This window comes from Rana temporaria, chromosome 1 (genome assembly GCF_905171775.1).
Source record: "Rana temporaria chromosome 1, aRanTem1.1, whole genome shotgun sequence".
NCBI lineage: Eukaryota > Metazoa > Chordata > Amphibia > Anura > Ranidae > Rana > Rana temporaria.
In genome coordinates this window covers 483,189,220-483,202,860 of record NC_053489.1, presented here as the reverse complement: position 1 = coordinate 483,202,860, position 13,641 = coordinate 483,189,220, and the positions used below count along the sequence as shown (strand labels likewise).

Below are 13,641 nucleotides of genomic sequence, written 5' to 3'. Positions count from 1 at the left end.
CCAAGATGGGAGGGGTCGAGATACCGGCCCCAATTGAAGGGTCATGTGAACCGAGAAGGACATGACATTAATGGAGGTGGACACTACTCTGGATAGGTCTTTGTGGGATACCAGCAGGTAGTCCAGCCGTGAGTAAGTAAGATGCACCTGGGAAAAGAAGGTATAATCCCGGCCCTGCGTATTGAGCAGCCGCCAGGGATCCACCAGGCGCAGAACCTGTAGGTCCACCTTCAGTCGCGAATAGGAGAGATGGGAGGCACCTCGTGAGGCGTCTAGAGACGGATCCATAGCAAAATTAAGGTCTCCACCGAAAATAAGCACCCCCTCCGCAAATTCCAGAAGCTCAGGGAGAAGTCTCCGCAGAAACTGCGGGTGGTCCGCATTGGGGAAATAAACATTGGCAAAGGTGACCCGCACATCAAACACTGTTCCCTTCACGAGAAGAAAACAACCCTGTTCATCTGACTGTTGTGCCTCAAACGACCAGGGCACCGATTTGGCCAACAGGATGCTGACCCCTTTCGATTTGGAGATCGGAGAAGTGCTGTGGTAGACCGTCGGGAAGGTCCCATTAGTCAGTTTAGGAGTACTATCGCTGCGGAAATGTGTCTCCTGCAAAAAGGCTACGTGAGTTCTGCTCTTGCGCAAGTTAGCTAAAAGCTGTGAGCGCTTTTCCGGAGTATTTAGACCACGAACATTAAGGGAGGTGACCTTGAGGAGACCCATAATGTCGTCTGGCTAGACGGAGATCACCCAGGGGTATAAGGATAAGGCCCGGTCAAGCGATCCCACCCAATTGGAGTGCGATAAAGTAGAAGTAAAGAGAGCAAGAGAGAGGAGGGAAAGAGGAGAGGTAGGGAAAGAAGGAGCCTAGAACAGAGAGAAGAGACGGATGGGGGGGGAGTGAAGGATAGGGAGGGAGAGGGAAGGGGAGAGAGAGGAGGACGGGGAAGGCAAGGGAAGGGGCAAAAAGAGGGGAGAGGATCAATCGATTTCTAACGAAGAAAAGCTGTGGTCACTCGCTAGGCACGGTAAGGTGCCCACGCAGGGGTCCGCCCTAATGGGGGGGTGGTTGGAGCGTAAGGGCCTGCTCAGAGTCGAGCAGCAATCAGGTAATAAAAAAGAAGGTTGGTAATACCAATGGAGATGCATGGGAGGAGAACAAAGAGAACCATAATAAATGTAACTTGCGAACCAATAAAGGACAAAAATAATATAACATTTATTAAGCATAGACTAGTGACCGGAGCAGGAGAGCTGTAAAACGGCTATCATAACCGGTCAGCACTGGAGCGCAGGGAGGGGAGAGAGGGGGCTGCGGCCCTAGCAAGTGGGGCTCCGACCGGGCGGGGAGTAGTAAAGTATTAGGAGGCAACTGGGCACCCCGCACTAATGCATTACATTTTAACATTTATGGCACTTTGTTATGAATTTTAAAGAACATGTTGCAGATAGAGAAACGATTTTGCAATATGATACTTGAATACTGTACTGATCTTTTTGCAGGGTTTAACAAATTTGCCTTGAATCTGTGGGTCAGCTAAAAAAGTTAGGAGCCAGTTTGTATGCATGTGTGGAGATATGTAACATGTGTATCATGTATGTACATGCGTATATATGGGGTGGGCCTCAAGAAAGATTCGATTTTAGTGTCTAGATTTTATGTACTTGGGTGTAACAATTTAAAAAAAAGAGAATGTTTTTTTCCTTAACTTTTCTTTTTCATCACATCGGGGACAAAAAGTCCCCTATGTTATGATTTTTTGGTGACAGGTTATCTTTAATAAGACATGCAGAGTCTAAAAGACCCTGCATGGCTCCCCTGTGCTTCACTGAATGTAATGCAGATCCCACTGCTTTGCATTTTTTCCCTACCTTCATGGCCAGGTAAACTGTCAATGGAGACCCGCAAGTGATGTCATATACGCAACTTCTGAGTCAGGAACAAGATTGGGAGGAGAAGAGACGACGTGTCTCCGCTTTCCTCCCTCCCTTCTTACCTGTGCCATCCGCTTTGCTGGTCCCAGGCCAGCAGATGGGCAAGCGGAGTCTGGGATACATAGCCGAGGACGCGGGCCAGGGGAGGAGGCACTTTACCCACGTGTGTGGAAGCAATCGGCAGCAGTGATAAATGTAGAAAAAAACACCTTACCGGTGCCTAAAACTGCATGTCCCTGGTGTCATGGCGCAACAAATTGTGCATTCCTGCAACAGTGAATGGGATGACAAGAGCCCAGGATGCAATTTCTTGTCGCCATGGCGACCTGGTGCCTGGGATTTGCCAAGCTCTGTCTTATTGTGTGCCCCTAAAGGTGTTGTTAGACTTTACATGATGAAAGACAATCCAATGTCTATGAGACATCAACAGACATTGGTGTCTGAGACTTGTTGTACAGAATAGATACTGAAAATATTGAAAATCTTGTTCTTCCACCTAATAAGTTAGCACAAGGGGCTATTTACGCTGCAGTGTGCCTTAAAGCCTTCCCAGCCTGATAGCTGTGCAATACCGTTATAAAATCACAGCTCACTTACATAATGAAATAATTTTAATAAAACAGAATAAAAAATTATATAATTGAAGATGCAGTTTGTCTTTTGAATGACAACAACTATGCATGTACTTTCTACTGAACTTTAAACTAAGTTGAATTATTTATCTTTTTTTAATAAGCAGACGCTCGAAAATTATTTCAGGACTAATACGATGGGTGTATATGATGAACAAATTTTGATGCCCCATGAACATCATATTCGACCAGGTAAGCTCAAACATTCATAGTTACTTATTCTTCAGATTTTTTTGTATATTTAATTTGAATGTCAATAACTTAATCTAGTTAAAGTGATTGTAAATGCTAAAATGTTTTTTTTGAAAAGAACAAACATTTTATACTTACCTGCTCTATGCAATGATTGTTTACTTTCTTTTCTTGGTTCCCCGCTGGCACTCCTGGCTCCACCCTGCCGAGTGTCCCCAGAGCAAGCTGCCTGCTCTAGGGGCACTCTTGCATGCCTGCTCCACACAGAGTACAGCGGCCCGCTACCCCCCCCCCCGCATTGGCTGTGATTGACAGCCAATGGCTCCTGCTGCTGTCTCTCAACAAATGACGAGGGAGAGAGCCGCTGCTCTTGTGCACAACTATGGATCAAGATTGGGCACAGGTAGATATAAGGTGGGGCTGGTATAAGGGGGGGGGGGGCTGAGGGGAGCTGCATGCAGAAGGTTTATTACCCTAATGTCAAGAATGCAGTAAGGTAAAAAAAAAACTCTGCCATTAGAACCACTATAATGTATTAGAACCACTATAATATAGTGGTTGCAAACCTCAGAAATTAAATATGAACAATGCTCATTTAAATGTATTTGTCCATAGCACGTAGTATGGATACTGGCTACTCTCTCCTTCTTCTGCAGTTTGCATGAATCACTTCTGAGTTTTATTTTGACATCAGTCAATCCATGGGAGGATTTGCGTCATCACTGTGTATTACCTGAGGCTAGTCACTTCCATGGGTTTATTATCACTTTAACATTGTTAATTTATGTTAATATAATTTTTAAATATAGGCATACATGAGATCAGTCAAGTTTGAAAACTGCACTGGCAGTGTGTGCAGTAACCTGTTGTCCAGTGATTGTATCTCTGTCAATGTGGCAAATTTGTTTTCTTAATTGTATATCATAGGACACATAAGACTTGATATTCATGGCTACTTGGGTTATGCTGGCATCTTCAGGCGAAGATGGACACAAAATGAAAAGTGTCCATGTCCAATCATAACCCCTCATGCAAAAGAGGCTTGCTATTGGAGGCGCTCGGCATGGGGAGGGGCCAGGACCACCGTCAGGGGACCCAAAAAGAAGAGGATCAGGGCTGTTTTGTGCAAAACCATTGCATGGCCTGCATCCCCTTAGATGTAATTTCCTATTGGAAGTATCTCTTCAAAAATGAAATTTTTGTTGCAGGGGATGCCTGAAATCTGACTTGTATCTTAGTGTAGACTTCAGGAAAAATCAGTGAGCCAATCACACAAGCAGGAAATTACATATCTGGGGAGCGATCAGTACACATTCTGTGTACAGAACACCTCCAGGTAGCCATATTGCATTGCTTTTCACACAACATTACAGAGCTTCAGATTGAAAAGGAAAAGTCATTTTTAATAACATTCAATCACAATATGACTTATTATTATTTTTTTATTTGCTATTTTTTCTCCCCGCGAAAGTGGAGTTACCCTTTAAAACTGCTAGAGATTAACCTCTTGACCACTGGGCACTTAAACCCCCTTCCTCACCAGACCAATTTTCAGCTTTCGGTGCTCTCACAATTTGAATGACAATTACTCAGTCATACAACATTGTGCCCATCTGAAATTTTTGTCCTTTTTTTCCCACAAATAGGGCTTTCTTTTGGTGGTATTTGATCACCTCTGCGATTTTTATTTTTTGCGCTATAAAAGAAAAAACACTGAAAATTCTGTAAAAAAAAAATCGTTTCTGTCATATTAGCAGGTATTGCAGAGTATTGGGTGGTATTGCGGAGTATTGGGTGGTATTGCGGAGTATGGGGGGGTTATTGCAGAGTATGGGGGGGTTATTGCAGAGTATGGGGGGTTAATTGCAGAGTATGGGGGGTTAAATGCAGAGTATGGGGGGTTAAATGCAGAGTATGGGGGGTTAAATGCAGAGTATGGGGGTTAATTGCAGAGTATGGGGGGTTAATTGCAGAGTATGGGGGGTATGGGGGTATTGCAGAGTATGAGGGGTTAATTGCAGAGTATTGCAGAGTATGAGGGGTTAATTGCAGAGTATGAGGGGTTAATTGCAGAGTATTGCAGAGTATGAGGGGTTAATTGCAGAGTATTGCACAGGGAGGGAGGGATGGATCTGTGTGACTGCATGTGTCACAGATCCATCCCACAGCAGCTGCTGCCGCTCTCCCCCCTCTCCTCTCACACTGTACCGATCGGTACAGAGAGGAGAGGAAGGAACCGGCGTCATGGCATGACGCCGGTTTGTTTACAAGTGATCGCTCCGTCATTTGACGGAGCGATCGATTTACCGCGATCTGTGATGCGCCGGGTCTTCTAGACCCGGCGCTCACAGATGATTCAGCGAGTGCGCCCCAGGGGGCGCGCGAGTGAAGGATTCTGGGAGGACGTCCCAGGGACATCGTCCCGGAATAACTCCACCGCGCTGTAGCAGTATTTTCGCTATGGCGCGGTGGGGAAGAGGTTAATTTCATTAACATTTTATCCTGTTAGTTACTGTGTTGTGGTTTTCTCTTTTTTTTCTAGTAGATGGGCCATACCTTGAAGTAACTGAGCAGCCTAAACAGGTAATAAACTATTGATTTATCCTTTTTACACCATTATTTTCCTAACCATTAATTTATGGATCTGTCACATACCTTGATATTGTGCTGGTGATCTTGTGGTGTGTCTGGGTTATATGTAAAGCTTGACAATCAACTATTCTTGATATTACTTAAAGAGGAACTCCAGTCTGCTCACATAATTTGTAATAAAAACATGTTTGCCATTCTGAAGCTTCTCTCCAACCACTTTGCATATTATTTTATATATGCTGTGATTCTGTACTTGCCAAATATGCTTCAGAAATCTCCCTCCACTAAGTCCGGCTGCAACTATTTTAACTGTGGGCAGCTGAAGCTGCTGTATGTTTACTTCTTGGATTTACACAGATACACAGAGGCACACCTCCAGCTCTGCAGCCCTGCAGCTTTCATTGGCCCTCTAATGACTCATTCTCCCTCTCTCCCTGGCAAACTCTCAGAGAGAGCTGTGCATGATGTCATAAGCCTAGGCTTTTTACCAGACAAGAAACAGGAAGTGGGCTGTATAAGGTATTTACTGACAGAAAAGTTCTGTCCAAAGTTAAAACAACAAGGGCAGAGAATTTAATAGATGGAAAGATGAAAAAATTACTGAAGGTCTGCTTTAAACAGTGGATGCAGAAATATGATTTTTGTAAACTGTCCTAGTATTCTACAGTTATTCATAAATATCAAATCCTACCTTCATACAGATATAGAAATATTTGCTGAAATACTGTTTATCTTTATGAGTTAAAACTGTTTTTTTTAGTTCTTGGTGGACCTTAGTAGGTTTATTCGCTTACTGGCACATAACAGCAAAGAATGCTTGGAAAGAAGAAGTCAGTTCTGTATAAGCTCAAACCTCTGCTCCAGTTGGAGCTTACACAGGGCTAACTATGGCCCAGATTCACAGCGGAGATACGACGGAGTATCTCAGATACTCCGTCGTATCTCTCAGAGTATCTATGCGACTGATTCATAGAATCAGTTACGCATAGATATCCCTAAGATCCGACAGGTGTAATTGTTTTACACTGTCGGATGTTAGGATGCAGTACCGCGGCCGCCGCTGGGGGGAGTTTGCGTCGTAAACCAGCGTCGGGTATGCAAATTAGGAGTTACGGCGATCCACGACGGATTTTCGCGTTCGCTACGTCGCCGCTAGTCTAGTTTTCCGTCGCAAAGTTAGTCGTCGTTTTGGGTGCCTTAACTTTACACAGCACACGTATGTGCTGTATAAAGTATGGCCGTCGTTCCCGCGTCGAAATTTAAAAATGAACGTCGTTTGCGTAAGCCATCCGGGAATATGGAATTATGCTACGCGCGTCGCCGTTCGAAAAAATTACGTCGCGCAAAGCACGGCGGGTAATTCAAAAGGCAGCATGCGCAGTAGGTCCGGCGCGGGAGCGCGCCTAATTTAAATGGCACACGCCCCTTTGAATTACGCGGGCTCACGCCGGAGGCCGCCGGCGTAGTTTTCATCGCAAGTGCTTTGTGAATCAGGCACTTGCGATGAAAAATTGCGGCGGTGTAACGTATCTACGATGCGTTACACTGCCGCGATTCTACCTGAATCTGGCCCTATATCCCTACCCATATGTAACAATGCTGAACCACTTACTAAAACCACTATGACCCTGGTTAACTAAAGATGTAGAGCATATTGACCTTCAACTCCTAAACTAAACTAATAGAAATCACTTTGCAAGGAGAAATTTCACTTATTGTAGCCTAAGTGAATTAGTCGAAATTGTACTGACTTCAGTCACCCAATCATGTGGAAGCAAAAATCATGTGAGATAAATGAAAAATCAACCCCCATCTGTTTATATGTTAATCACGCATGTATCCATTCATATATTTTCAAATTAATCAATTTTTCTGAAAACCTTACAGAGAGGGTTTCGCTTCCGATATGTGTGTGAAGGACCATCCCATGGAGGCCTGCCTGGAGCTTCCAGTGAGAAAAACAAGAAATCCTATCCACAGATTAAGGTATGATTTTCATGATTAAAGTGGATCACATACTCTTTATCTTGGTGACTTTAAATGTAAACGAAACACCTACTGTAAATACACAGTTGCACGTTGTGTATGTGTTGTGTATCTTATGCCGCGTACACACGATCATTTTTCAGTAGGTAAGTATAAGCATCCTCCTTCTATAGGGTAGCTAATTTAGGATTTAGAAGGAGCTTGGGTGCAGGTTTAATCTTAGTTAGATTGATTCTGAAATTATACTTTAACAAGGAACTTCACAGCAGGATTGGCTGGTGGTATTTTCATGATTTAAAAAAAAGAAAATTACTTTTTTTTAATGACTTTTATGTTAAAGCGTTTATGAAATTTTAGTGATTAGGTTCAGGGCCCTTTCACACTTGTACGACCTGAAAGTCACGCGACTTTGATGCAACTTCAAGTAATGCCTGTGTAATCTTGAGGTCTATGGACCTCAAGTCGCATTAAAGTAGTGGGGTACGACTTGTCATGCGACTTTGCAGTCCCAAGTCGCAGGACAATTAGCACAAGTGTGAAAGGGGTTTTACAAAACTTTTTACTTTCTGGCATTAATTAAAGTATTATTTTTTAACAATGAGCAGCAGTGAACTAGACCCTCATGAGAGGTCACTTTTGTCACAAAAACCTCTCTGCCTGGAGTTTCACTTTATTTGATGCTCTTCACATTAGTGTTATAGGAGTGTACCATAAAAATGGTGGTACTATTAAAAAGAATATATACACAAATTATTTTGATATTTACAGGTATAGATAGCAGCTAGTAGTATAGTATTCATTTTGCTTTTCATAGTTATATTTTAACCGTTTTTAGAAAGGGGAAGTCTTAAGTTCTGCAAATGGTGTGCTAACAGAAGGAACTTAGAAATCAAATAAGTCATCTATTTATACTTTGGAGTTATAGTCTGTTACAGAAAATTGCAGTATTTCGTAATGTTTTTGGCAAAAGCATTGAAGGGGGCTGGATGACTGCCATCGGTTAGTAGTTTTACTGAGCTTAAAAATTGTCAGATGTTTGCTCTCAGTATGGGTAGAAATTACCCAGAAAACATGATCATACCTAACAACTGTCTGGGGAACTTTCCGCTGAATTATTGCTGTGCTCAGTAGTTGATATCCAAAAGCTCTGAGAATACACACGTTTTTTCCCTTGTGTAAGTGGTGGTCAGTGTAGGCTGTAGTTTCTGCAGCAGCCCACAAAACAGTTTAACTTTTATTTAAATATTCTCCTTAATAGCCACAAAGTATATAAATCTGCTTTGTATGTACCAAATGTCTTTGATAACCCAGTTATTACTTTATACAAGTAGCACTGACATCATCACTGTGCTGTCCATAACCTGCACAGAGAGCAGAAATGTGGGAGGGGCAAAGCAAACCAACCACCACAGGCTGTTGTGGAAAACTATAGGAGTGGGTGGATACAAGACAAGCTACCTTGCATCAAAAGAGAGAGAGCAAAAGTGACTATTCTTAAAATATAACCAATGGCAAAACTTTTTGGGGGGTTTTGGTTAGAGTAGAGAGGGATTAGACCCCTACGTGTCAGTTTTTATTGCTGTCTGTGCTCCTGATAAGGAGATTCACCCTCTCTATTTGTCCTGTTTACCATTTTCATTGAATTTAAAAGAAAACCCCAAATTTTGGTTGTCCCTAGAAATGCAATGGAGGGGAAATCTTCCAATGGGGACGCTAGGGGGTCCCCAAGGAATTCCCTTAATTTGCAGGGATTTCCTCTTGCTTCCTATTTGGCTATAGGACAGGAAGTGAAGGGAAATCTCCGCAATGGGACACAGATGGCGAAAAAAAATCTGGTTTATAACCTTTCCTTATTCTATCCAAAGTGCCCCTTTTCTGTTTCTTTTGGCATATTTGTCACACTTATGCTCAGAATCAAGTCAACGTATGCTCGGAAGCATTGAACTTCATTTTTCTCTGCACTTCGTTGTGTTTTATGTCACAGCATTGGACACGATCGGATTTTTAACTGATGGTGTGAAGGCAAGACTGATGAAAGTCTGCTTCATCGGATATCTGATGAAAAAATCCATCGGTTCGTTTTCATCAGACGAACCGATCGTGTGTACAGGGCATAAAAGTCTTGGGGATAATCAAGATGTTTGTTGGTAAATGTGAGATGAGCCTTTGTGTTCTTTTTGGTCAGCAGTGGCTTTGTCCTTAAAACTCTCCCATGGATGCCATTTGTGCCCAGTCTCTTTCTTATTGTTGAATCATGAACACCGATCTTTCCTGAGGCAAGTGAGGCCTGCAGTTCTTTAGATGTTGTTCTGGGTTCTTTTATGACCTCCTGGATGAGTCGTCGTCATGCTCTTGGAGTAGTTTTTGTAGGCCGGCCGCTCCTGGGAAGGTTCACTCTGTTCCAAGTTATCTCATTGTGTGGATAATGGCTTTTCCCATGGTTTACTGAAGTTCCAAAGGCTTTGAAACCCTTCCTAGACAGATACATGTACATTACTTTGTTTCTAATCTGTTCTTGAATTATTTAAGATTGTGGCATGATGTGTGACTTTCTGTGATCTGTTAGCGTGCTTCACTTTGTCAGACAGCTTCTATTTATGTGATTTATATGTGTGCTCCTTAATTTGCAGGAACTTGATTTGATAGGTGGAAAGAAGAGGGGTGCAGAGGTCAGAGCTATGGACAGGGCTTAGCTACTTGGACAGGAGTTTAAAGTGGATGTAAACCCTTCACATATACCCTGTGAAGTGAACAGCCTCAGATGATACACAGAGATGAAACAAATCTCCCTACATAAGTTTTACATGTATATCTGCTGTCTTCAGCTTGCTATATTCATTAGAAAAGTACACATTGTGTTAGAATTGTTTTCTTCTTGTTCAGCACTGGGAGTGAAGTCTTGGCATACACTGTGTGACAGCCAATTGGAGGAAAGGCACACACCCCACACCACATAGGCAGAGGAATGAAGGAAGGAATGTGCAGAGCTGTGCTGTGAATAGACCAGCTCTCTGCTTATCTATTTATAGCACCCACCTGACACAAATTTCAGGCTGGTTTTATCTTGCTTGTCAGAGAACTTGTCAGAAGTTATCATGCTGATAACAGAAGAACAGAGCAGCGAAAGACACAGGACTTGGGGCTTTGGAGAGAGATCTAAAAACACTGCAGATATATGTGCTTTGGTCAAATTTCATGAGTCAGGTTTACATCCACTTTAAAGATAAGCTTTGGACAAAGGTGGAGAGGTGAGTTGTTGATGGTGGGCTACAGAGGGGAGCTGTAGATGAGAGGTTCAGGGGTGACCATTGCATGGTGCAGTATAGAGGTAAGCTTTGGACACTGGTTCAAGATAAGGGTGCCAAGGTGAGCTTGGACTGTGCACTTCTGGTTCCACATAAAACCCAATTCTCATACCCAGAGCTGTGCAGTTATGCTGAGACAAGTGTGGTGGCAGCTGTCGAAGGCACTGACATAAACTGGAGTAAGGTGGGGCACATTGCCATGACATAAAAGAAGCCAATACAAGAGGCCGTTATGTTGGATAGACACACAAGACAAGACACTGTCATGTTATAAGAGAAGCCAATACCAAAGACTTTTATGTGTTGGACACACATTACAAGACACTGTCATGTCTTAAGAGAAACCGACACACCAGGCGCTGTTTCTTATAGAGCACTATAAAAACTGTTATGTAAGTGGAATAACAATTTTGAGAAACTATAATGTTAACTCTTTCATGCCTAAGCCTATTTCTGACAGTTGTTTCTTACAAGTTAAAATCTGTATTTTTTTCTTGGAACCCCCAAACATTATATATATATATTTTTTTAGCAGAGACCCTAGAGCAAGGGTGTCAAACTCAATTTCATTGTGGGCATCAGCATTATGATTGCCCTCAAAAGGGCCAGTTGTATCTGTAAGATTAGATGTCCTGCGCATCCCCTCCCCTTACATTAGATGTCAAGAGCCAACCCACCATTAGAAGTTGAGTCTCCCACTCTCCCTTACATCACAGTGCACCCCCCTTTCCTTATGCTGCTGGGAAGAAGCTGGATGCATTGCTTGAAAGCAGAAAATAAGGGTTTGGAGGAGGACCAGAGGAGGGCTGGAGCTCTCCAGCAGCTGCAGAAGAGGTGCGAGGGCCACATGAAATGGCCTGAAGGGCCAGATTTGGCCCGCAGGCCTTGTGTTTGACACCTGTGCCCTAGAGAAAAAAATGTGGATCGTTGCAATTGTTTATGTCACACAGTATTTGCACGGCGGTCTTTCAAACACATTTTTTGGGGAAAACAGCATTTTAATTAATAAAAAAAAAACTAAACAATCAAGTTAGCCCAATGTTTTTGTATAATGCGAAATATGATGTTACGTCTAGTAAATAGACACCTAACATGTCATGCTTTGAAATTGCGCACACTTGTGGAATGGAGACAGACTACAGTACCTAAAAATCTCCATAGAAAAATAAATAAATAACGGTTACCAGGTTAGAGTTACAGAGGAGGTCTTTTGCTAGAATTGCCCTGTCATCTGCCGGCTCAGACGATCGTGGCGATACCTAACGTGTGATTTAAGCACTGTTTACATTTGCGGGCGTGACTTAAGTATGGATTTTCTTTGTTGTGCGGGGACGGGGGCGCTTTAAATCTTTTTTTTTCTTTTTTTTTTTTTCTTCTTATTATTAATTTTATTTATTTTTACATTGTCCCTTTAAAATAAAATAAAAATCTGATCACTTTTATTGCTGTCACAAGGAATATAACAGTAATAGGTGGTGACAGGTACTCTTTATGGAGGGATCGGTGGTCTACAAGATCCCAAATCCCTCCTTTTCACTTAAAAGTATTCAGATAGCAGAAATCAGCGATTCTGAATACTGTAATATTTTTTTAAATCGCCACCATTGGCAGCTGAGTGAACCAGAAGTGACGTTGGGCTTAGCTATCGAGATTTTTCATCAGAGACCCCATCAGAGCCGAATCCAGCTTTGTTCGCGTCTGTGCCTAGCCGGCGGATGCACAGGCTGGTGGCTCGGGTCTCCCGGTGGGACGGGAGGCCTGGGAAGAGCGGCGGATAGTGGAGGGGGAGGTGTCCCCTCCCGCTCCTTTTAGGATAACAGTCGAGCGGCTTTTACCAACATCGGTTGTTATCACTAAAGAACCAAACCGCCCACTCTAAAAAACGCTGCTGCAGGCATCATCCCGGTATAACCCCTTCAAGCAATGAATGCAAATTTGCGCATATTTGCCCCTGAAGAGAAAAAGGGTGGCCATATGCATTAGGTTTATATACGTTGTTGCATTACTTTTGCATCTATTAAAGTACTGTATTTATTGACAAACTTCCCCAGGAGATAATCGGATTCATTATTAGGTAGATTTGGATTAAGTCAGCCTAGGAGGTTCTGAATGTTCTTTAGGCATTTTCCTGGGCATGCTTCCAGCTCCTCCAGTTTCCTCATTCCTTACTGAAGAAAATATTGTGCTGATTTACAAAAGGCAAATAGGGTGTTCACTATGCAAGTAAAGTTGCATTTTACATGGGAATTATCCCCAGAGTTTGGTGAATGTGGCATTTCAATTTGCAATGCATACCCAATCATGTGCAAGGAAAATATAAAACGCAAAACAGTATTTTTGAGTTAAAGTGGAGTTCCGGCCACAATTTCACTTTTTATATATAAATACCCCTGTAATACACAAGCTTAATGTGTTCTAGTAAAGTTAGTCTGTAAACTAAGGTCCGTTTTGTTAGGTTGTTACAGCATTTAGACACTTTATAAAATAGAAATTGACTGGGGCCATCTTAAGTGTGGGCATCAGGAAGCCAGACTGTATGACTTCCTGGATTTCAGCCTTGCAGATCTCGCACATGCTCAGTGCTGCACAAGATCAGGTTTCAGCACCTGTACTGTCCAAGTCACATGATTCTTCGAGACTGGGGAGTGCACAGACTCCTGGAAAGTTACACCCACTACATTCCCAGGAGTCTGTGCGGTGTAGGTTCGGAAGCTTAAGCACCTAGGTGCAGGAAGTGGGAAGATTAACTATTCTGCCTAGCAACAACACTTTTAAGAAAAAAATGTTTTTTTTTAGATGCCTTCAAGGACTAATGACATTTTTGACATATATTTATGGGTGTAACTCCACTTTAACTTCATTAAAAGGTGGCAGAGCTTCACTTCATTTACTAAGCTCTAGAGAAAATTCCCATGCAAAGTGCAACTTCCCTTGCAAAGTTAACAATATATTTGCCTTTAGTAAATCAGCCCCAGAGTATGTATGCTCATCGATTC

General features: G+C 42.6%; 1 protein-coding gene across 5 annotated transcripts in view; it reads left to right on the top strand.

Annotated features, from left to right (window-relative positions):
- The window catches only part of NFKB1 (nuclear factor kappa B subunit 1), a 175,527-nt gene that overhangs the window by 43,299 nt on the left and 118,587 nt on the right, over positions 1 to 13,641 (top strand). For 2 of the 5 annotated variants that reach the window (XM_040329914.1, XM_040329904.1), the window contains exons 3-5: positions 2,675 to 2,762; positions 5,305 to 5,345; positions 7,242 to 7,340. In XM_040329914.1, the coding sequence (XP_040185848.1) occupies positions 2,675 to 2,762; positions 5,305 to 5,345; positions 7,242 to 7,340 (228 nt within the window). The remainder of the gene's footprint in view (positions 1 to 2,674; positions 2,763 to 5,304; positions 5,346 to 7,241; positions 7,341 to 13,641) is intronic. The other 3 variants (XM_040329919.1, XM_040329905.1, XM_040329908.1) reach the window with 3 other exon arrangements.